This window comes from Rattus rattus, chromosome 9, assembly GCF_011064425.1.
Source record: "Rattus rattus isolate New Zealand chromosome 9, Rrattus_CSIRO_v1, whole genome shotgun sequence".
In the NCBI taxonomy this organism is placed as follows: domain Eukaryota; kingdom Metazoa; phylum Chordata; class Mammalia; order Rodentia; family Muridae; genus Rattus; species Rattus rattus.
This window is the reverse complement of record NC_046162.1, coordinates 93172582-93197729: the sequence shown is the minus strand read 5'-3', so window position 1 is coordinate 93197729 and position 25148 is coordinate 93172582. Positions and strand designations below refer to the sequence as shown.

Sequence of the window (25148 nt, the reverse complement as noted above, 5' to 3'; positions counted from 1 at the left end):
CTTTGGGCAATGGAGTTTTAGGCTGTGTGGTGCTCAGGGATGTAGGCATCTGCTATCTTTTACTTCGTCTGCACTTCCCTTGCACTCAGGGCTCCCTAACTCACAGGTCTTGAGTCTTACATTGCCTGCTACACTAGCTTCATTGGTATCCAGGCCACTGGCATCCTTCAGTCCAGCCCAGGGTTCAAGGCAGGAGAGGAAGAGGAGCCTGCTTTTCACTCTTGACTCTCCTGGGCCCCAGGTACATTCCTCTAAAAGCCTCTGGCATGGTTCTCCTTGGGAGTGTCTCCTCACCCTATGACATACATATATTGACTCTGCCAAGCCCTCGGTTACCCAGAGAATCAGCCCAAGCGGCAGAGGGGTCAAGGGTCATGGCTAGTTAATGTGGACTAACAGCTCCGAGCGGGCAGACACCCAAATCCTGCAGTTCCTTGTTTGATCTCAAGGAAGTTGTCCAACGTCAGCAGCTGCCGCCACCTTGGTGGCAGCAACAGCAGGTAGCAGCCCGGCAGTGCTTCTGAAGCGAAGGTCCTACCTTGTGGGGGACACGGGCATAGAGAAGATGATGGAATTCTTAAAGAATTTTGTGGTGAGTATCCCTGGCTGGGAAGGGATCCTGTCCATACCCTGCTGTGGGAGAAGCTGTGGGTAGAACCGGGTAGAAGCCCACTTGGCAGGGAGCCCTGAGAGGCTATTTGCCTACTCCAGGCATAGAAGCTTCCTGTCACTCAGGGGAAGGAGGGGCAGAAGTTAGTGACAGATTTTTTTGTGGGGTGTGTGTGTGTGTATGTGTGTTGTTGTTGTTGTTTTGGGGAAGCGGTAGGAGGTGGGAAGGTGTCGGAGTCAGGGACCGGACCTTTCCTGCCTGGCCTGGATCTGAGGAAGGATCCTGGCCTGCAACTAGATCTCATCTACGTATTCTTCTGAGAAGGCTTCTTGGTTTGTGCCAGGGTCTCAGATGCCCTCCTGCCCACCCAAAGCCGTTTTTCAGGCTGGCATTTCTACAACATAATTGGGAGGGGCTCTGCTGGATTTCAACTTAGCCTAGAATTCTCAGATGTGGTTGGTGTGGGACTTGGGCTGGAGTCTGAGGGAGCCATGCCCTGTGCTGCCCTGGAGGTTTGATGGACTCTCACTTGAGCCAGGGCTTTTGTACCTCTGCCCGTAGACTTGGATGGCCCAGACTAATATAAGCTGGCCAGGACTGCCAAGTTCCCTGTCCACACACCTGCTGGCCAGAGCTAGCTTGCTTTCTCCCCCTCGTTGGCTGTGCTATCTCTTGTCTAAAGGGAGTTGTGGGTGGCAGGGTAGGATGAGTATGAGGAATGATGGGGTATATTTGGGGATACAGTTCCCTAATCTCAGGTTACAAGATGAGTGCCGAGGGACCAATCTCTACATTATCAATCAAATGACTCGACTTCCTTGGACCAAGGGACAGGTAGTGGTAACGGGAGGGTTTGAAGCAGGAACTGATGTCACTAAGTGCATTGCTTTCAAGAGATCGTGTGGCTACTGTGTAGGGAGCTGTGAGGAAGGGGTGTCGAGGAGGCCTGGAGTCTAATGAGGAGGCCCATGAATGGCTGTGGGGAAGGCAGGGATGGGGTGGTGGGTTGCTGGGGAGATGCCCTCAGACCTGTATGAACACTGGGCATGGATTTGTAGGAGCGTTAGAGTGTTGGGGGTGGGGTGGGGAGTGAGCTAACATGGGGATCAAGAGTGACTCTTGGGGTTTCGTTACTACTCATTGTGGTGATAGATGGAGACTGACAGATGAAGTTATTTTAAAGGAAGATTTAAAGAGAGTTCTGTTCTGGCCTTATTAAGTTTGAGACCCTTATAAGGCATGCGGGTGAGATGTTGACTTGGCAAATCTAGACAGATCTTGTCTTGATCCTGCTTCTGACTTTTATAAAAATGTTCTCTTTTGGAAAGTTGTTTCATTCCTCAATGTCTCTCTAGCTCTGTGGCAGCCCCTCCCTACCACGGATGATTGTGAGCAGCAGCAGCAGAAGGAGGGGGGGAGGAGGAGGAGGAGGGAGGGGAGAGGGAGGAGGGGGGAGGGGGGAGGGGAGGGGGGGGGGAGGAGGTGGAGGTGGAGGAGGAGGAGGCGGGGGTGGTATTTGTAAACTGCTTGATCAGTACTCAGTCCTGGCACATTTCAGGATCCCCAGGAGAAGACACCCTGAGATGCCTTACATCATCTAAGTTTTCAAGTTGGGAATATTCAACAGCTTTACATTGTCCAGAACAGAGTGTGATACTATGTCTCATAGGCTGATTTGGATTCTAAATTTAGTGCGTTCCACCCATGCAGAGATGTTTTTTAAACACTTAGTTGATTAATAATGAGTTGATTGCCACCATATAAAATTGAGAGTGCTTACATAAAAATTTGGATTTCTGAGAACTCCAGCCACCCTGAGCTCGCGTTTCTCCTTGGCAGCGTCTCTAGAGATAAGTAGTGGCTGTCTCTCTTGATACGTAATGTCGTCTTACTCCTCCGTTCCATTTTTAAAAAAAATATCGAGGTGAAATTTATATAACATGAAATTAATCATTTTAAAGTAAACAATTTGTTGGCATTTCACAAGGGCACAATATTGTAGAACCACCACCTTTATCTGGTTCCAAAATATTTTATTTTCACCATCCTCAAATAAACTCCCCTCAACAGTTACTCCCCACCCCCGACACCCTCCACCCCCAGCCACTGGCAACCACCAGTCTGTTTGCTTTCTACGTATTTTATGGGAATGTAGTAATCAAGTTTCTGTATAGTAAAAGAAACAACAGAGGAAAAAGGCACGCTGTACAGTGGGGAAAATATTTACAAAGTCCATAAAAGATAGGAGGGCTATGGGGGCTGGAGAGATGACTCAATAGCTAGGGGGAGCAATCACTGCTTTCACAGAAAACCAGAGTTCCATTCCCAGCACCCATGTCAGGCAGTTCACAACCACCTGTAACTGCAGCTCCAGAAAACCTGATGCCCTCTTCTGGCCTCTACGTTCACCCATACACCATGTGGTACACACATGCATGCGCGCGCGCGCGCACACACACACACATACACACACACACACACACTCGGTGGGCTAATTTACATGCATCTCACATACTAGTTAAAAGAAGATAGTCGACTAATTTACGGGCATGAGGAATGGATTGAGAAAGATTTTAAAAGACATTTCTCCAAGGAAGATATTAAAATGGCCAACAAGCGTGTGAAAGGTATTCAAGCCATTCACAGGAGTCCGTGAACCGTCAGAGAAACACAAACTGAACTACAGAGAAGCACCTCCCACCCCTTAGAAGAGCTAGGCACCACACCCCCACCCCACATACCCAAAGATATTAAGTCTTGGTGAGACTGGGAAAATTGAGACTCCTGTAACACTCCTGGCGGGAAAGTCACAGAGCAGCTGCTGTGGAAGACACTATGGAGGTCACTCTGGAAACTTAAAAAAGAACAAAGACGAGGGAGCTGTTTCAACAAAGAATGATCTTGAAGACCTGAGTTCGACCTTTAGAACTCATGTAAAAAGGATGTGTTGGCTATGTTGGTTCCTTAAAGTTTCATATTAAATTCAAGGTTAGCCTCTTAGCTTCTACAGTGGCCAGGATTCTTCTAGAGACTGTGTTAAATATGCACACTGCTTTGTTCGGGGCTGCCGGGCTGTAGTTGGCTCCTTTTCTCTTGGCTGTGACAGATGAAATTTAGGAGTGGAATGGTTTATCTTGGCTCATGGTCTCGGAGGGATTTAAGTTCACTGTGGCAAGCTAGGCATCGTGGCAAGAGCCTGTGGCAGAAGGTTCTCCAAAAGTCATAGACCAGGAAGGACTAAAAGCAGGATGCAACTGGAAGCAGGTGTAACCTTCAAAGGCTACCCCCTTGTGACTTCTGCCAGCCAGGCCCCACCTCTTAAAGGACCCACAGCCTTCAAAATAGCCGCATAGCTAGGAAACAGTTACTTAATATATGAACCTGTAAGGGACATTCCAGACTCGGTAATATGTGCTAACACTATCAAGTCTTCCCATCCGGGAACATGAGATATCGCTCTATTAGTTTAGCGTGCCTGTGGTTTCTTTCACAGTGTTATAGTTTCCAGTCCCAAGTCTTTTGGTTACATTTGTTCCCAGATACATTGTTCTTTTTTATGTGGCTACGATTGGAGCTGTTTTTTTATGCTTTCCTTTTTAATGTGTTCATTGCTGGTGTAGAAAAACCCAATTGATTTATTTTTGTCCCCCTGCAGTTTTGCTGGTTTCGCTTATGAGCTCCAGAGGACCTCCCTCTGCTTTTTTCTCTTTATTTTGGTTGCCTGTATAGGATCTGTACTATGTCCTAATGTAACTAGTTTCATTTCTTTCTGCACTGTGGGAGCTTCTTCTTTCCTGACTCTGGCTACAGCCTTCAGTAGTCTGAGCTGTTGTGGGGATGCAGGCGTACGTGTCTTGTTCCTAATCTCAGTGAGAAGAAGGCTTCCACACTCATCGCCAAGTGTGCGCCATGCTTCACAGAAAACAATGCCCTTTGTCACGTTGAAGATGTGACATTCTTAGGTTTCATTCTTAGGTTTCTGAGCACAGGCTCGTGGAAGCTGGAGGACAAAGTCATCTATCTTTCAGTCACTCTCCACCTTGTTTGTTTAGACAGCATCTCTCATTGGCCTGGAACTTAGAGTCGACTGAACTTGCTGGCCAGGGCGTCTCAAGGATCTCCCTGTCTGTCTCTCTGGCACTGGGATTCCATGTCTGGCTTTGTTTACTTTAGTTTTAGGGGATCATTCTTAGACCCATGTACTTTCCAGTTAGTGCTGCCTACGTGAGTGTGGGTCCAGAGCCATCCACCGCTACAGCAGTCACGCTTACGACTCCCCTTCCAGCCTCTCCATGCTAGAATGTTGACTGGCTTGATCTTGTACAAATCGTATGTGGGGAACCAGAGCTGCTCCTGGTTCCTAGCAGTGACCATGTCATATCCAGGGGCCACATTTCTCAGCATGGCTCTCCTGTCTTCCACCCCTTCTTCTTCAGTGTTTTCTGAGCCTGTGGGAGGAGTTGACATAAATGTCCCATTTAGAGTTGAACACTGTGTCACTTATTCTCAGTACTCTGAGCTGTTCTGAGTCTCCGATGCCCACAGCAAGAAGAGGTTTCTTTGTCCAAGGTTGAGAGCATAGGTATAAGCAAAGATTTAGAAGGCAGTTTGACAGCAGAATGTCAGAATGTCTATATAGCAGAATGACAGAGGCAGATTTCTCCTATGGCTTATAATTCCCAGACATAGACATTAGACTAGGCATACATTTCCAGGTCTGAATTCTCTTCTGTGGAACAGGCCTCAGATCCAAGCTGAGAGGTGTTGGTTACCCCTTTAAGAGCTACTATGGCACCAGTAGGCATGCCTTGCTGTTTGGGTCAATATTATAGTTTGCAGGGTCTACCTCCTGGTAAGTTCATTGATGACTCCCCCATCCTCCTGGGAGCTGCATAGTCCCTTCCAGCACTACAGAAACTACCAGCAGGAAGGTAGCTGTCCAGATTGGTTCGAGCTTGATTCCTCTGTCTTCCAACCATAGTGTGTTGTGGCTTCAGCAGTAGGTGGTCAGCCAAGAACGATGACTGTAGCCCTGGGCCTCTGAACATTTTCCATCTTGAAAATGATTACTTTTTTGTCAAATACTTCTGCATCAAATTAAATAATTATTTTCCTCCTCTATTAATGCCATATATTGCATAAATTTTCTTCTGCCGAACCATGTTTGCATTTCTGGAATGGGACCAACATGGTATATAATTAATATGCTGTTGGATTTGGTCTGTTGGTATTTTGCCGAGGAGTTTTGCTTCTGTGTCCATTAGGGTGATTTTCTTTTATCTGATGTTAGTAATTCAGGTCTCAGGGAGTAGGGCAGGAAGTATTCCCCTCTCTTTTATTTTGGGAAGGGTTTCAGGAGATTGGTATGAACTCTTTAAGTGGTCAGTAGGATTCACGATGGAATCTAGACTTTGTTTTTAAATTTTCGATTCTGCCTCTTTGCTTCTTGCCATTGCCTCCTCTGTGGCCTGACTGCTACCTGGCTGCTATCCTCAAGTCATGACCCAGGGATTTAACATGTCTGCCTAACCTTTACCAGGTCTGCTCTATGAAACCCCATCATCTTCCTACCCTCTGTATCTTGTTCCGTTTCTGCTGCAGTCTCTGTGCTCAGGAATGATCCTGATTACCCACTTTCTTCCTTAAATATGATTCATAGGTCTTTGGCCACCTGAGACCTTCTTAGAAATGCAGATGACCCGGGTAAGGATCAGAAATGCCTGGGGTGGATGTAAGGAAGCTGCATTTTAACAGATCTTCCGGGTTTTGACAGAGCTTCCAGAGCTCTGCAGGCTCCGGACCTCAGGGGACAGAGTGATGGAGTGTATGCAAGGGCATGCAAGTGCAGAGGGCTGGCCCTAGTGTGGGGTGGAGGGTGAAGAAGGGCAGGAATGAGAAGCAGGAATGGAGGTGTCTTAGTAGGGGTGGTGGTGGCACTTGGGGGAGCCAGACTTCACTCCACAAGGAAATAGAGTTGGCCTTTCCCAGGGGAGGAGTGCAGTTATATGGTCAGGGGACACACAGCTCTGTGGGACAGGAGCACTGGGTTGTCTAGAATCTAGATCAATCTTGGCATCCCAAGGAGTTAGTCCTGGCCACTCCAAGGCCTAAGACTCAGTTTCCACAGTTTGCTTCAGTTTTGCCTTTGTCAGAAGAGCCTTTGGTTCATGCTTCTTGGGCACCTGATATTTAGGCCCAGGAAGGAGGCTGAGGCAACCAGGCCTTTAGCCCTGGCCATCTATCTTGACTGTTCTATGGACGGGGACTGATAAAGAAGCAGTAGACCAGGATGGCATGATATACTTGATGCTCAGGTAGCCATGGGGACACATCTGATACCTGGGGTGTGTTCTGGTGTCCAGCTTTTCCGGATTTATATAAATCCACTGACAAAACTCTGAGAATATTTTCTTTTATGTGTGTATGTGTGTGGGGTATGTGTATGTGTGTGGTATGTGTGTTTGTGTGTATGTGTTTGTATGTGTGTACCTGTGTGTATGTATCTCTCTGTGTGTGTCTGCATATGTGTGTGTTTGTATGTGTGTGTTTGGGTGTATGTGTGTGTGTGTGTGCGCGTGTGCACGAGCATTCTTGAGAGTGGAGGACAGCAAGGATGATCAAATACCCCTCCTTAAGCAAAGGAGTGTGGAGCAGAGCCCAGAGTTGGGTCAGGTTGCTCAGTAAGTACATGCTGAGTATGTAGGTGGGCAGCAGTGGGTATCCAAGTATGACGAGAGCAGTAGTGAGGAGGGGGATGTTGGTAGAGGTCCCTTGGGCAAGGGAACATGAAAGAGAAAAAAAATAGAAAAAATTGACTGTTTGTTTGCAGGGAGAAGCCATGGCAGTGTAGGGCTTCTTTTGCCAGAGAGAGTAAGGCAGATGAGAAGGGCACCAAGGGGTAAAATGGGCTGTCATCGATGATCTTCTTCAGTTAGACCCAAAGGATCTGCAGCCATAGGTCAAGAGCATTCAAATTAAACCATATGTCTCGCTGCATCTGGCAGTGCATGCCTGTGATCCTGGCTGATCAGGAGGCAGAGGTAGAAGGGTCACAAAGTCAAGCTACAGAATGAGTTCATGGTTAGCTTGGGGCAGCCTAGTGAGAACCTGTCTCAAAATAAAACCTATTAAAAGCTGGGGATGCAGTTTTAGTGAGAGAGAGCTTGCCTAGCTTGCGCAAGGCTCCGTGTTCAGCCCCCAGCGCATGCGCGTGCACACACAGAGTGAGTGATCGAGTGAGAGAGCAAACGTGTCTGTATTGATAACATACATTATATCCCTTTCCATTTACACAACGTTTACATTAGCTATTATAAATAAAGCAGAAAGGATTTAAAGCACATGGGAAGACACATGTAGATTATATGTAAATACTATGACATTTCATATAGGAGCCCTGAGCATCTGTAGATTTTGGTATGTGCAGGTGGTCCTGGAACCAATCCTGTCCAGACACCAGGGAACGACTGTCCCATACAGATGCCATCTTCCATTCACTCAGTCTCTGGGCAGCGGGGAGCTGGCAATCAAAAGCTCAGGCGTGATCCCTGAGGTTTCCTAAACCCAAAGAGTTCCGCACAGTTCCTGTCCATGCCTGTTCCTGCTTCCTCTGACCTCTGCCAGCATTACCTTCCCCAAGGACTCTCTTTGGCCTCCAGAGGGAAGAGCAGACGGTTTCTATATTGGGAGATGAAGAGGACAGGGATTGAGTGGATGGAGCCCTGGGGCCCAGCCTGTGACTTCCCTGGCTGGGCTGGTTCTGTGATTATTTCATGGCCTAGTTGACTGACTGTGAGAGCAGAGCCCGGGGGAAGTGCTGGCCACTGCTCCCATTTGGGTGGCAACAGTTGTTGCTAATAATAAAATACACAGCTGAGCTGGCACTGCTATTGGGTCGCATTCCTGAGTGAAATCCAGGGGCCTGGTTTTCTGGGTGGGAGGAGACCCCCTTCCTAAGGATGCCCTGGCCATGGCCTTTTCTATCCTACAGTTGATGTGGGAAAATGCTAGGGAGTCAGTGAGCCTTTATGGGATTGCATGCCCTTGGCTGGGCGGAATATTCTCAGAGAGATGAGGGTGGGTCCAAATGGCTGCAGTGTGGTTCTAGGCTGGCCTGAGTCACCTTGCTTCTGGGTGGAAAGGGAGACCTACTCTTTGCCAAGGGTGGAATTGTCCCATTGGAAAGTTCAACGAGTTACTGAGAAGTTGGGCCAGCCCAGCAGAGCCCAGTTTGCATTGGTTAGTTTCTGATCTGTAGTGTCGTCCACGAAGGAATCTTCCACCTGGTGTGTTACTCACAGCTGACGATGAATCATGGCTCTTCTTACCTTCCTTGCCAGCCTCAGGGCCATGGGACACTCATCTGCAGTAGTCATCCAGAAATGCCTTCTGTGGGGAGACTACTGGAGTCACAAAAGCTGCTAGAGCATCTCTCAACGGGGTTCCAGCAGCTTTCTGACCCTTCCGGCCTGTGGCTGCTGTCTGCTTAGTTAGCATTTGCTGGGGCCTTAGCTGGGTGATTTTACTTAACCCGTGTGAGACCCTTGGAGGCCGAGGATTATTTGATTCGGTTTTCAGTGGAGGAAATCAAGAGGGTAGCATATGCTATCACCACATAGCTGGGTAGTAGCATGATGGCTGACCCCAATCTTGAGTTCTGCTGCCTCTTTTTCTGCTATGACCAACCCTTTGAATTGGAGAAGAAGCCTGAGTTCTGGAGTTCAGAGTCTCTCTCAGGTCTATATTCCAGCAGTCCTTTCCATTCCACTTTAAAATGTTTGATTCGGAGGCCTCGGTCCAGCTGGGCTGGTCCACCCCCTGATCGTCAGATGCCTGTATTCCTTCTCTTTCCTACCTTTGCTGCGTGGTTCCCGGTGCCTGGGAACCATGCACTCCTTATTCAGCTCAAGCCATCTCTCTTTATCTTGTAAGGTCAGCCTGGACCCTGTATTTTGCAGAAGACTTTCCCCATGTGTTGGTTTTTTAATTTCACACACACACACACACACACACACACACACACACACACACACACACACCCACACACACACACCACACACACACACACACACACACACACACACACACACACACACACACCACACACACACACACACACACACACACACACACACACACACACACACACACACACACACACACACACACACACACACACACACCACACACACACGCACACCACACACACACACACACACACACACACACACACACACACACACACACACACACACACACACACACACACACACACACACACACACCACACACACACACACACACACACACACACACACACACACCACACACACACACCACACACACACCACACACACCACACACACACACACACACACACACACACACACACACACACCACACACACCACACACACACACACACACACACACACACACACACACACACACACACACACACACACACACACACACACACACACCACACACACACACACACACCACACACACACACACACACACACACACACACACACACACACACACACACACACACATATACAGTGTTAAGCCAGAGTTCTACATCAGGTGTCTCTTTTTCAGTTGCTTTTCTACCTTGTTTTTGTTGTTTTGTTCTTGCTTTCGAGACAGGATCTTTCACTGAACCTGGAGCTCTTCGATTGGCTAGCTAGCCGTCCAGCGCTCCTCTGGGATATACACCGCTATCTCCCCAGTGCCGGGATTCTGACACATTGCTGCAGCACCTCACTTTAAACATGGATGCTTGGGATTTGAATTCAGGCCCACATGTTTGTGGGGCAAGCACGTGACTGATTGAATCACCTTCCCCGGCTGGCATCCACATGCTCTTTCATAGTTCTTGACTCAAGAGGTAGAAACCAGTTGCCTGCCCATCAAGTGTGGGCTGGGTTTCCTATTTATTGCTTCCAACAATAGGACAAGGTGGGTATGATGGTGTATGATTTTGATTGAATAGTGCAGGATGATACAGCTTTTTCTGTGTGTGCCCTCTCTTGGATTGCTTGCTCTTATTGTGAGCATAGCTGCCACATTTTGAGGACATTCAAGCAGGCAGTGGAGAGGCCTCTTAGGATGCAGTGTGTTCTTCTCTTGATGTCCATGTGGGTGTTCCGGCTCCAGTGAGGCCATCAGGTAACCCTATCTTTATAGTTACCCGAACGCCGCATGAATGGGTTAGAACTGCTAAGTTCTAGAGTGATTCGTTACACAGAAGGAGAGAAGCACATTTGGAGTCCCAGTAAGAAGTGCTTCATGTCCCCTGTGAGCAATGTGGGCTGTCATCTGCGACATAAACCTGCATAGCTTTGTCTCACGGTTAAGACCAGGTTCCTGGGGAGTTGGACCCTTCCTGGTATTTCTGGCATCCGGTCCACATCTTGAAGAGGTTTTATCAGTGAGGGCTCAGTGATCCATGGGAGGGAGCGCTGAAAAGGTTTTGGTCACCAGCTGGATGAGCAGCTGGGAGCAAGCTGGGTTTATGGGTGACTCAGGGAAGCATCTTAGTCAATGATACACAGAGCTGAGTGTGACCTTGAGAGTAAGTTGGCTTGAATCCAGGGCTTTCTGTAGGCGCCAAAGACTGTGACCTGTGTCCTGGCAGCTTCCTGTGGGATGGACCTGAAGCTGGCTTTAGGGGAAGCAACAATAGTAACAAAGGGTCTGCCAGAGCCCCCACATACATGTCAGGATCTTTAGAACTTAGATTACACATTAAAAGCAATTTGTAAAATTTCCAAAGAACAAAACACCGAAGAAATGCCTTATCTCATCCCAAGGATGCGCTCATCCTCAGATCTGCCTGTGTACACTTGGGTACTGTTTTATGTTTAACTGAAAGGCAGGGGACCAGCTTCCTGTTTTGTTTCTGATGCTCTCTTCCCTCAGCTAGCCCTGAACTGTGAATCTGTATGCGCAGAATTCACATAGTTTTCTGGTGAGGGACTCTCTCTTTTTTGAGACAGGATCTCCTGTATCTCAGGCTGGCCTGTGCTTGTTCTGTAGGTGAGGATGACCTTGATCCCTGGTCCTCCTGCTCCTACCTCCTGAGTTCTCTGCCCTGCCCTTGTGGACTGTTACTGTATGCGCATTGCTCCTCCCCCCTCTGGTCTGGGCACTGTTACCACTGCCTCCTCTCCCTCCTCTTCCTCCTCCCCCTCCTCTTCTTCCTCCTCCTTTTTCCCCCCCCTGGAGCTGGGGACTGAACCCAGGGCCTTGCGCTTGCTAGGCAAGCTCTCTACCACTGAGCTAAATGCCCAATCCCCCTCCTTCTTCTTTTTAAACATGTACACGCCCCTGTGTGCCTGTCATGTGCAGTTGCTCACATATTCTTTTAGGGTCAGCTCCCCTGAGCAGTTTAATTGGACCAAAACCTGTGAACGTTTTTTAATACCTTTGACGCTAAGCACCAAAATGTCCTCTAGAAAGAAAACCCCAATTATACACATTCCTACAGATCCTGTGTTTGTCACCCCATATCCTTGTCAACACTGGGCAACATGATAGATGAACGGTGTCTTATCAGTCATAGTTCTGCTCCTTTCATGACTAGGAAACCTGATGTTCGTCTCTCTGCTCCGTGGTCAGTTCCGTTTCTCCTTTAGTGGATGCTCCATGTCCTTGGCACATCTTTCTGTTTTCCTCACAAAAATGATTTATGCAAATGATGTGTGTCTGCTGTGTGAAGCAGCCCAAATGTAAACGGGCACACACCCCCATCCGCCCTTCTCCATAGGATCACCTTTCAATAGCTCGAGGTGGTCGTCTTCCCTGCATGCACTGAGGTTCTTTCTTTCTTTTTGAAATATAAAAGTGAGATCATATTCCATGCGATGTCCTCTGACCTGCGTTTCCCTACAACATACTGCATCCGGAAGAATGTCTACCTGAACAGTATAAAATGTTTTTCTTCTTGAGTTGTGTAAGGTTTGAAAATATATCCATTGCGATACAACTTAATGTCTTGGATATAGCCACAGAGTGGCGTAGCCATTGCCGCAGCAGTGATGGGAGAGAACTTCTGTCTATTCATTCCGAGAGAAGCTCATGGTCTTTGCCTATTACCCTCCGGTCTTCTGACCCTTCCTCCTCCAGCAACTACTGACCTACTTTCTGTGCGGACAGACACTTGTATTTGGACACATTATGAACTCATAGAGTGAGCTGCTTCATATGTATTCTTTCGTGTTTGTCTTTTTGCACTTATGATAGTTTTCGAAGTTCATCTACAGCAAGGGTCATAACAGTAGCAAAATTACAGTTATGAAGAAGCAACAAAATAATTTTAGGATTGCCATTCACCACAACACGAGGAACTGTATTAAGGGGTCGTAGCATTAGGAAGGTTGAGAGCCACTGATCTATGTGATAACACAAATCAACACTTCTTCCCTTTTTATGGCTGAACACTATTCCATTGTATCTATAGGTCACATTTTATTTACCCATTTTCCCAGATGGACATTTGGGGTTTTTACCTGTTGACAAGTCTGAAAAAAATGCTGGTAGGAACACTTGTGTACAATTATTTGAGTACCCGTGTTCAGTTCTTTAGATCATACACACCGGAATAGAATTTCCAGGTCAGGTGACATCTCTGTTTAAGTTTTTTCTTTTTTATTGAAAACAGATTTTTTTCGTATAGTAACTTTTCTTTTATGAGATGGGACTTCACTCTATAGTTCCGGCTGGCCTGGGACGTGTCGTGTGGACTCCATTGATCTTACGCTAACATCTTTCCTCCTGCCTCTGCCTCCTATGTGCTGGGACTAAAGGCGTGAACCACCTTATTTGGTTTCACGTTTAGGATTTTATTTTAGGAATTAAAAGTTATTTTCCACAGCGTGTGTGCTGTTTCACATCTTACCAGCAGAACACGGGACTCCAATGTCATCGTGTCCTTACCCCCCTTCTTTCTTTTTAAAAATAATTCTTCATAAAATTTCATAAAATGTATTTTGATCCTGTCCAGCCCTGCTCCTCCCCTGAGTCCTCCCATATTTTCCCTCCTTCAGTTTCTGATTTTGGCCATCGAGGCGATGTGAGTGGAGTCTCACTGTGGTTTTGCTCTGTTTCCTGAGGGCTAATGACACAGCGAGTCTTCTTGTGTGCTAACTGTTCATCTGTGTCAGGGTGGGAGTGTCTGTGCAGACATTTGTGCTCTTTGGCATATTTGTATGTGGTGTATGCCCATGGTCACATGCTTGTGCCAAGGAGAAAGGAGGCCCAAGGCTGATACCCAGAATCTTCATTAATTGCTCCCCACTGTATCTATCGAGGAAGGATCTTCCACTGAACTCAGAGCTCACCGAGTCTATTAGTCTATTAGTCCAGCTGGCTCTGGGTTCTCTGTCTCCGGGTCTTGTGTCTCCACTCCCACTTTTAGGTGGGTCCTGGGGCTCCGGAGTCTGGTCCTCACACTTGCACAGCCCACCCTTTACCTGCCGGGCCGTCTTCCCAGCCCCACACTTGCTAATTTTAGATGGAACTGTTTGTCTTTTTATTATTGGGTTATTAGCATTCTTTACATAGTCTGCGCACAATCTCTTATCAAATACACGGCTGACAAACACAGTCCTAGTCTGTGGGCCGTGTTGTCACAGTGATCACGAAGATTAGTATTCGTTCTTATTTAAATATTTGGTAGGATGTACAGTTGAAGCCATCTGGCCCTGGGGCTTTCTTTGTGGGTAATTTTTAAATCATTATTTGTTTTGATTTTTTATTTTTTAGACTTTCTGTTTCTTTCTGAGTCAGTTTTCGTAGTTTGTGGTTTCCTGTGAATTTTCCCATTTCATGTAAGTCATTAAATTCGATGCCATACAATTGTACGCAGTATTTGCATTCTTACTCCACGGATGTAGTGTAGCCCAAACATTTTTATAGATCAGCACTGAAGCTGTTTTGTTTCTTACTGTTGTAATCAGTGCGGTGATAAGCTCTTTATGAGTGCTTGGCATAGTGTGCATGTGTTAGGATATAGATTACTAGGAGTGTAGCTGCTGGGTCAGGAGTCTATTGAAATGAACGATGGCTCTTTCTGTCCCCTTGTCCCTGTCTTTATTGATCTGTGTAAGCTCTGTGTCTGGCAGTCCCAGTGGCCTAGACACCGAGGTTGAAAGAATGCTGTGTGGTGTGTACTTAAAGTGAGTGGAAAGGCCAGGTTTGGAGTCTGGATGCTTGATGGCTGCTCTGGCCGTGGGTGCTAGGTGTGAGTGCCTCAGGCCTACTCCTGTTCCTGCTATGTCAGGGTTCAGATCGTACGTCCTAGATCGCTGTAGGTTGCAGGCTAAAGGTCTGCCTCTTTAGCAGGCCTGCTTTGTAGTCTAACAGATGATTGGCACTTGAAGCAGGGATGAGCCTCTCCAGGTGACTGCCAGAAGTCCTTCCCATTAGTGGTTCCTTCTGAAGGACTCTAAGGGCAGTAGGGCCAGAGGCTGCTCTAGCTCACTGATATCTGCAGAGCCTGGAGAGTGTTGGGTGATGAGTGTGTTCGCCCTCATCACTGCTGCCTTTCTCTCTCATGAGGGCCATGTCTGCTCTGGGCACTCACTGACTTACAGATGCCAGGGGTATTGGGCTGGTGGCTTGGCTGTTGGGGGACTCATGAGGGAGTCCTCTCTGTCCTTAGCAGAGGACTTGCCAGCTTCCTCCATCCTTTTCTCCCCACCCTGGAGCTTCCACAGGTGATACCAAAGTAGGTTAAAGATCTGGAGAGGTGCTGTTGGAGCATTGGAAAGTGATTCCCCCTCGGACCTGGAGGCTCAGTACATCTGGAGCTTTGCCTCACCAAAGATCTCCAAGCTGTGCCCCAGAGGCTGGAGGCAGAGGGCCACATCAAGACCCAGGCTGGAGCAGATGTGTGTTTGCTGGCTCTGTCAGGTCCTGAGTGAGATTTTTATTGGAGACAGGAAAGACCATGGTGTTACAAATGGCAGACAGCTATGAGTGTCGGTCATGTCAGCGTTGCTATTGGCTGGAAACATCCCAGACACTGATCCTGCTGGTGCGTGCATCTTCCCAGGCGTTTTGGGGGGACTTGGGTTCTCTCCAGGGAACCACATAACCTCCTGCTGCGAGGGACTGCACTCCGTAGAACTGATCATCAGCCAGGCCTGTTTCATTTCTTTGATTGCATGGAGTGTTCTGGTTCTGCAGGCCTGCGAAGGCAGAAATCACATTATCATCTCTCTTGACCTGAATGCATCGTGTCCCTGGGGAAGGAAGGCTGGGGCTCAGTTTCCAGAGGGTTCATGAAAGGGAGACGTTATCAGCAGCCTTTCCTACTGAACCCCCACCCCCTTTCTATCTTTCAGTCTGCGGAGTTCTTCGAGATGCTGGAAAAGATGCAGGTGAGTACCCTAAACAGTGCCTTGGGACATGGAGAGCTAGCCCAATCTACCATTAACCCTTGGGACATGGAGGGCTACCCCAGTCTACCATTAACCCTTGGGACATGGAGGGCCAGCCCAGTCTACCATTAACCCTTGGGACATGGAGGGCCAGCCCAGTCTACCATTAACCCTTGGGACATGGAGGGCCAGCCCAGTCTACCATTAACCCTTGGGACATAGAGGGCTAGCCCAGTCTACCATTAACCCTTGGGACATGGAGGGCCAGCCCAGTCTACCATTAACCCTTGGGACATGGAGGGCCAGCCCAGTTTACCATTAACCCTTGGGACATGGAGGGCTAGCCCAGTCTACCATTAACCCTTGGGACATGGAGGGCTAGCCCAGTCTACCATTAACCCTTGGGACATGGAGGGCTAGCCCAGTCTACCATTAACCCTTGGGACATGGAGGGCTAGCCCAGTCTACCATTAACCCTTGGGACATGAAGACGGCTCAGTAGAGCTGTTGATTCTGGAAGGAGTTGAAAAAGCAAGTCCCATCTAGAGGAGAGTTATATGGAGCTGGGGAGACAGGGCTGCAAGTGAGATGCAGATCTGAGTTCAAATCCTACACTTGCCACTTACTGATACAACTTGCTTGCCATTTCCAGATCACCAAAACCAAAATAGAGTAAAAATACACGTCAATACAATGTTGGAGATGAAATGAGATCCTGTATGTAAATGCTTGAGGGTACCCCATGGAAGCCAACGTTTGGAGTGGATGTGAGGGCCCTTTTGTAATCACAGTCTGTATCTACAGATCAGCTCTGTGGGTTAAGGCAGCTGTGGATGTAATCACTGAGGGCTTGTGACAGCTGTACCGAACACGAATAGACATGGCTTTGCCGTTCTTCCCTGGACGAGGCAGCAACACTATTTACCATGGTAGGGATTTTAAGTCATCTAGAGAGGTTTGAAGGACACAGTGGGGATGTGAGTATGCTCTGTGCAAGACACTATGCCACTGAACACAGAGAACTGAGTGCCCAGGGTTGTTCTTATCCATGTGCCCCTAGAACCAGCGTCTCCCACCCTGCACTAGGGTTCACAGGTAAGAGCTGTTCTGTTGTCTACACCGGGGTCAACTGAAGTCCGGGTTAGTTGACAGGATTGTGACAGAGCAGTTGACAATGGAATAGGTATTCCAAGTGCTTCTTTGGGTTCATAGATTGACAAGGGCTGTCTTGTCCTTATGAGGCCTTCAGAGCTACATATCCCTCTGTCCTCCCAGCCCCACGTCACAGGGGACAACACCCAGCAAGAGCACTGGAAAGTATGACGCTGGTTTTGCTCCAGAGGAGGAAGAGTCTGGTTCAGTTTCTTCTTTGTATTCTTATTCCAGGAGGGAGGTTTGAAAAAGGGGGCTGGAAGCTTTGGGAGGAGGGGCAGAGAAAGGGTCCAGGGTGGTCCTGTTATTCAGAGCAGAAGGCACTCCCAGTTTTCCCGAGGATGGGGAAGGGAAGGGAAGGGTGCCTTAAGGGAGAGTAATTGTTAGTAGTTGTGCCATTACTGTGAATAAATTGTTCAGTTCTCCGCTGTGCCCAGCAGTTTGTGGACTGCAAACTCATTTTAGTCGCATTTAGGGGAACTCAGAATCTAGCTGCGGAAACGAGCTGCACACCGCAGACTGGTGGGAGGTAGGGTATCATTAAGTGCTCAACAGCGAGCAAACCCGGGAGCTTCCCTGCTAGCCAGGGAGATCTCAGCTCACTGGGAGAGACTGGTGGCTCCCTCTGCCTTCTCTGCGATTGCTCCTCAGCCCACCCACCCTCACCTGCAGCCGGAGTCCCTGCCTCCTCCCACAGAAGCCAGCCCTGTGGACTCTTGGACTGCTCTGCTTGTCTAGCTTTGTCCTCCCAGTTATCCTGGGAGCAGGGAGCTTGTTTTCAAATCTCTCCTTAGGTCAGGGACAGTGATCCCCATCATGGCTTCCCAGCCGAACCTCAGTAGAAATGGCGGGAAGCAAAATTGTACTGTGTAAGACTCACCCGTGTGTGCCCCGGACGCTGGCCCTAGTGGACTGAGTTCCAGCAGTTGCCTGGTTGGGGCTTACATATAGGGAGAGAGAAAGGATGGTGCACAGTGCGGCTGGATTCCACCCTCAGGCATGGGCTTCAGCTCTCTTCATCTTGCCATTATGGAAACTGAGTCAGAGCACTTACGTGGCTGGTTCACATTGCTAGTTCTGAAGCAACAAAACTAGGATCCAAGATCCCCAATCCCAGCCCAAGTCTAGGAATTTGAAGCCAGGCACGCTTCGGGGGCACATACTTTGGAGTCCCCCAGCCCAGATACAGATCTGAACTTAATGTCCTCTAGCTGAATGCCCTTGGTCAAGTCATTTCCCTCTCTGAACCTCCATTTTTTTCTTGGAGACAGAGAGAAGGGAACATAAAGACAGCATCTACTGCAGAGGTTAATGCTTGGGGGGAGGTAGGGCTTGGCTGAGGATAGGGCTCCCTGGTTGGGTTAGGGGTGGAATGGCTGTGAGGCTGGTAGAGGGTTGCACTCCTGCCCTGGGGTCTGTTCCCAGGCAGGGATGACTAATGAAGGACAAACAAAACAAACTACTGACATCACTCCCCAACCTGCCCAGTGTGCCAACCTGGATGGGGTCTATAGGGCCACCCAGGCAGCTTTCTTTGGGTGTGTGAGAAGCACCTGTCAGTGGGAGGGGCCTTCCCACGCCCTCCTGAACAATGCTGGAGGTATGACTCAGTCCAGGAGTCCAGAGAAACTACGTCAAATTCCACCCAGTTAGCAGGAGCCCTGCTGTCCAGGGAGCAGGGTGTGTATTATATACCCAGCTTGAGATGAACCCCAGATGCCCTCCAGTTCATACTATCACCTGATGCATCCAGTCTTGGGAATGCTGTGTGCTTCCTTCCCTCTCGCACAGTCCAGTCAAGTCAGAACCCGACCAGGGTTGCTGGACAGAGGAGCTAAAGTCTTAGGGACTGCAGGCGAAGCCCTTTAATCCAACCCTGGTCCTTGAATCTGGGAGATCCAGGTGGTGGGTTGAGGTCTAATCCTCGTTCTACATTTGTAGCTAGGGAGACTCCCTGGGCTACACATAGGAAGCAGAATGAGGAAGTGAAGGGCCATAGTTCCTGCCTGTCACCTAAACACCCTTCCTCCAGGACAAAGGTGGAGCTAGAAGGCAGAAGGACCGATGTGTTGTTGGCTCTGACGTTTGCAGATGTGGGCGTTCATCTTTCACATTCATTGCCCTATGGCTTTCAGGAAGGTGTTTATTCACAGAGATGATAACACCACCCATTTATACTACTTCTACCCACAGCATTTAGTGTACACCATTGGTATTGGACATGCATAACCTATCACCAGCCTTTAACCAGTGCTGTGACAGAAGACACTGTCACCTTTTCCACTTCACCACTGAGAACAGGAGTCGTGCAGAGGAATCAGTGGCTTGTCCCAAGTCATCCATCTAGGAAGTGGCAATGTTGGGATTTGAACACAGGAGACCTGGCTCGTTTATTTATACTCTTAACTGGCCACCCCACACCCTTATCTGGGGCTGGTGTTGGGGTGGACAACTGCCAAGTGTGGGAGGTGAGAGGCTCCAGTACCCACCAGCTGGCTAAGAGCTCCAGACGCTCCTACCCATGAGCAGTGACCTATGTTTACGTGGATCCTCTCTTCCTTGTTTCCACAGGGAATCAAGCTCGAAGAGCAGAGGCCAGGACCCCAGAAGAACAAGGTGGGATAGGCAGTTGAGTGGCTAGGTGGGCCCTGAGAGGGACTGATGTAGGAAGAGGGCAGGAGGCTCAGGGAGTGTGTTGGACTCTCCTCGTATGCACACCAACTCTGCTTTGCGCCAGGAGCCATTTATCCACTGCACTCCCATTAGACTAATGTCTGGTGGGCAGTGAAGGGACCTTGGCTCAGTGTCTTAAGGCTGCTTCCCAGCAGGCTAGTGGAGACCTCAAGTGAGACTGGAGGACTGGAGGCCTGGATTGGCTTCTCCCTGTTCATTCTGTGTACCTACGTAGTGTTGAGGGTTGCCAGGTTCTGGACTCTGAGGGGCCATCAGGTCTTAGCTCCAGGTCTAGGGCCTAGTCACTTGAAGAGGATGTGGGGAGGGACAGGGAGAGACTAGGGTATTTTTTAAAAAATCCCAGTTGGCCTCAAACTTGCTGGGTAGTTAAAGATGACCTCAATCTCTTGATCTGCCTCCAGAGTGCTGAGTTGTATTGTGCCAACATGCCCAGCTCTCTACCTTAGTCCCGTAGAATGATAAGCTAGTGTCTCGGAGGTGACCAGGGCATTCCTTTTCTATGCTGTCTTTTGTTGGATGGGTTTGCATTCAGGTCTACTATTCAATGGGCATGGGATGTTGAGTCCTTAAGGTTGTGACTAGAAGGTTCTCTGACTCTGCTTCCCTTGAAGTCCTGGTGCATCTCACTGCCCCACCCCCAACACATCCCTTCACTAGACCTGGGTGAGGAACATGGAAACCATAGCTGGACTGTTATGGCCACTTGTATAACTTACGGCACTGTCCTGTGCTTTGTCTTGCAGGAGGACTATATCCCGTACCCCAGCATTGAAGAGGTAGGAGCTCCCTGACTCTACTACAGCCTGCTCTGGTGTCCCTTCCTGAGGAGAACGTGGCTTTCCCAGCCCCACATGGGAGAAGGTCTTGGGCCTAAGACTTGAGGACCTAATGCCCTTCCTGTCTTTGCCTCATCACCAAAGCTTTTCTGAGGTTTAACTTGGGGTTGCCCTCGTAAAACCCAGAGTCCCAGTGACATTAGAGATGCCATGGGGCCATCATGTTACTGCCCTTGACCTGAGATAGAAGGCCTCCCTCTTTGGAGCAGTTCAGAGGTGGGTGGGGTTCCTCTTCACTGCAGTCCAGGGTAGGTGGACAAGAGCTTCCCTCTGTCCCCAGGTTGTGGAGAAGGGAGGCCCATACCCTCAGATCATCCTGCCTCAGTTTGGAGGCTACTGGATTGAGGACCCAGAGAACGTGGGTACGCCAACGTCACTGGGCAGCAGCGTTTATGAGGAGGAGGAAGAGGACAGCCTGAGCCCCAACACGTTCGGCTACAAGCTTGAGTGCAGAGGTGAAGCCAGGGCCTACCGCAGGCACTTTCTAGGCAAGGTGAGCCCAGCAACCCTTCCTGAGCCCAGGCACCCTTCCTGAGCGGGCCTGCCTTGGAGAGGGGCATGGATCTCTGTTCTGGGGCTCCTCTGTCTTCTCTTTCCAACCTCTGTCCTACTCACTGCCCACCTGTCTTAGTATGTGAGGGGTCCTTTTGGAGACCTCTAGCAAGTGCTTTATGAGGTGATGGAACCGGTGGTGCTGGGGGATGCAGGAGGATGGGACAGAGTTTTAACGGTTCAAGGCAAACTATGTCCTCCTTGCTTGGATGACTGTTTATATTCGCACAGTGCCCATCTCTCAGGCTCTCTGTCAGGGTGGTCTGCTGGGTACTCAGTTTGGATGGTGTCCCATGAAACTGACTGTTTAACAACGATGTTACATTTTCTTAAAGACACTCTTGTCATTCAGACTTGGTATATTCCCCACAGTCCCAAGGGAAGCGTCTAGAGATCTCTAGCCTAAGATAGCTTTGCAGTCTCACCTGAAAGAGGTTATATCCAAACCTTACTGAACTTTAGAGGGTGCAGTTTAAGGGTAGCACCCATAGCCTCATTGGGAACATGGTGAGCCTGGGAGGTGGGCTCCAGGAAGCCAGGGAGAGCCTCTCTTGTGAAGAGGGACCGTCATTCTGCTTGGGTTCCTCCTCGCTTTCTTCTACTGTTTGGATTGCGTAGAGTTGCTCTCTGGGTGAGAAAGTGAACTCAGCATCAGGTAGTGAAGAGAACTGGAGAGTTCAGCCAGATGTGGGGTGGTGCCTGGCTCTGTCAGCAAGCGGTTGTGTGGTTGGAATTGGGATAGCAACATCATCTCCTACACAAAGCTGTGGTCAGGATTGAAGAGGGGAGTGGGTACTAAGGTCATGAGATGGTGCCTGGCACATCCTGAGGACTTGGTGGTTGGCAGCTACTGATATTATTTCCTCTTCCTCCTCCTCCTCCTCCTCCTCCTCCTCCTCCTCCTTCCTCCTCCTCCTCCTCCTCCTCCTCCTCCTTTTCTCAGTCATCATCACCATCACGGTCATCACTGCTGCAGCAATAGCATCTCTCTCTTCCTCCTTTCTGTGGGACTTCTCCCTTCAGGAGAAGGAGGTGATATGAGGGCTGTGTCTGGAGGCTCATGTCTAGTTTCTGTTTCTAGGATCATCTAAACTTTTACTGTACTGGCAGCAGCCTGGGGAATTTGATCCTGTCCATCAAATGCGAGGAAGCTGAGGGCATCGAGTACCTTCGGATCATCCTCAGGTAGGGTTGCAACGCTAGGCCTGACCACGCCTCTCCCAGGCAGAGCTGACATTAAGGAAGATGGGGTGGGGGAGGGCAGAAGTACCAGACTGACCAGTCTGATCTGGTTGTACAGGAGGGACAGAGCTGCTGGAATCTGGGAGCTGTGTATGATGTTGTCAGGCAGCAGGAGATTCCTGCAGCCCTGTTCCTGCCAGCTGTCTGAGCCTCAGGGTCACCTAGGCCAGAACTTCTGGAACTTTCCAGTCTTTTCTTAGGAGGAGCTGAGACTCTGAGGAGATGAAGGACAGAATAGGGATAGCTCAGTGTGGCTCACAGGGGTGGGTCACAGCCCATGTTCTGGGAGAGAGTTGGCCAGGTTGTTCCCCCTGCAAGCCACCTAGGGAAGGTGGTGCGTGCTCTGGTCCTTGTGCTGGAGTGTTATCTACAGCAGGACTATCGACACCAGGGTCCTTCCCTCTGAATCTCGAGCGAGAGAACTAGAACCGGTTTCCATTTGCTTCAACTAATACAGTTTGCTGAGTTCCCTTAAACCAGAAACTGTGATGAGTGCTAGGGACAGCCACATCTGAGTCTTGGTTCCTGTTCCCCAGAGGCTTACAGTCTCACAAGAGAGAAGCAGGATTTTAATATATGTCACAAGCGTTATTCTAGTCATTTGCCTAGGACGCTATAGGAGCCCGAATGAATCTGTGTGTTTATCTCGGTCCCTGTGGTGGAGTCCGGAGGATCCGTGTTGAGTGTAATCGGAAACACTGGGAGGTATTTGAAGATAGGGAAAATAGCTTTCTTTTCTGCTCTGTGGGTTGTGTCTGGGTGTGCACATGTGTGGGTATATGTGTGTGCACATATGGGTGCACATGTGTATGTGGAGCCAGTGGTTTTGGACACAGGGTCTCAGGGAATCTGGAGTTTACCAGTTCATCAGGTCTGGTTGACCTGTAAGTTACAGGGATCCTCCTGTGTCTGCCTTCCTGGTGCTAGGATCACAGGCACACAGCACGATGCCTAGGGTTTTAGTCAGGTGCTGGGAATTTGCAATCAGCTCCACATTGCTTGAGTGGCAAGTACTTTACAGACTGAGCCATCTCCTCAGCCCCCGGAATAACATTTTTTTTTTCTGCCCCAAATCTTAAGCTCTCAATATGGGAACATACAAGGAAATGTATAACCCTCCTTTGGGAGGAGGTATTTGAGGAAGTTGTTTGCATATGCCCAGCTTTGGTTTGCATCTTGGTGATGCAAGGGGACAAGCTCCTGGGGCTGGACGGCTGAAGCCTGTTCTTTGCCAACTGAGCAGGACCTTCTTTGGAAAGAAAGCCATTGCCTATGCAAGTGTTGACCTGGGTAGACAGCAGGTTTGCAAGGTGTAGAAGAGTCAGTTAAACAGTTTCACAACTAGGTAGTTCCTGGACCCTAAAGAGGATCTCCTTTAGATGTACTTCTGCTAAACACAATTCTCCCTCCCTCCCTCCCTCCCTCCCTCCCTCCCTCCCTCCCTCCCTTCCTTAGTAAAAACCAGACCAAGATTACATGGGATTTCTGAGGTGACAACTGATCCTAAGGACCTTTTCATTTTTCTTTCTTTTTTGACTTTTTTTGAAGCTGGGTCTGCAGACTGGCCTGGAGCCCGCTGTGTGGTCGAGACTAGCTTCCAGCTCATAATCCTCCTGCCCCAGGCTTCTGAGTGTTGGGATTGAAGGTGTGAACCACCTTGCCTAGCTCCCCAAAGCTCTGTTATTTTAGTGTTTATCCCATATATCCCAGATGAAATATTTACCAGGGCAAAAGCTAGAGAAAGGTGTTAGGCACACAGCACACACCTTCACACACACACACACACACACACACACACACACACACACACACACACTGGTTTTATCCTACAGGACAGTTAGGACCCAAATGTAGGTGACACAGAGTTGAAGCTTGATTCTCCTTTCCCAGAGAGCAATGGAATGGTTGTAATTGGAGACTCTGAGTTGGGCCCTGGTGGCTCATGCTTATAATCGTAGCACTTCACAGGCCAAGAGCTTGAGGCTGGCCTGGGCTACATAGTGAGTCTCCACAGGAGATTCTGGAAGAATCTGGTGCTCTTTGGGGGATGAATAGCCAGATATCTTTCTCCAGAGAATTATTTGAAACCGATAACCCCAGGAACCAGGAAGCACAAAGGTGGCTCTCCCACAGGAAGCCAGAGGGTAGAAAGGTAACGAGAAGCGTCACACTGGCCAGGAAGCTGGACAGTCACAGCGTGGACCTGGACTAATTGCCAGGCCAGTTGGAAGCTAGGCAGGAAAAATTGGCTTCAGGGCTTAGCAGCTTTACGGGACACAAAGAAGGACTTATGCAGGGATGATATTCTCTTGCCGGCAGGGACGACTGTCCCAGCATAGACCTCTGGATTATTTCATTTGGCGTCTGGGATTTTTAGTGACCAGCTCTCCAGCCTAAAACACGAGACAAGCATGCCGACAGCCTCTGCATGTTGTGGGGATGCCTACCCTTCTCGGGCATCTCTTCCTGTATTTAAGGACCACCTGCGTGTATTTGCCGTGAGTTCTGTTCATAAGGCTTGTGCACTTTTAAATTAGATTGTTGCTTGACATTTCTATTTTAAAAGTCTTGTAAGTAGTTCTGACAAGTATGCTGAGCAGCTTTGACCTGTGGAGCAAGTCTAAATGGGCTTCACGAGGTAAGCTCTCTGCTGCACACATTCACCTACGTTTTG

The 25148-nt window shown here is 49.0% G+C and overlaps 1 protein-coding gene across 7 annotated transcripts in view; it reads left to right on the top strand.

Annotated features, from left to right (window-relative positions):
- Positions 1–25148, top strand: part of Rap1gap2 (RAP1 GTPase activating protein 2) — a 220105-nt gene that overhangs the window by 147386 nt on the left and 47571 nt on the right. For 4 of the 7 annotated variants that reach the window (XM_032913633.1, XM_032913632.1, XM_032913634.1 and 1 more), the window contains 5 exons: positions 15963–15998; positions 19722–19766; positions 20588–20620; positions 20961–21173; positions 22314–22417. In XM_032913633.1, coding sequence (XP_032769524.1) covers positions 15963–15998; positions 19722–19766; positions 20588–20620; positions 20961–21173; positions 22314–22417 — 431 coding nt within the window. Of the gene's footprint in view, positions 1–401; positions 593–15962; positions 15999–19721; positions 19767–20587; positions 20621–20960; positions 21174–22313; positions 22418–25148 lie in introns of those variants that run through there. The other 3 variants (XM_032913636.1, XM_032913637.1, XM_032913631.1) reach the window with 3 other exon arrangements.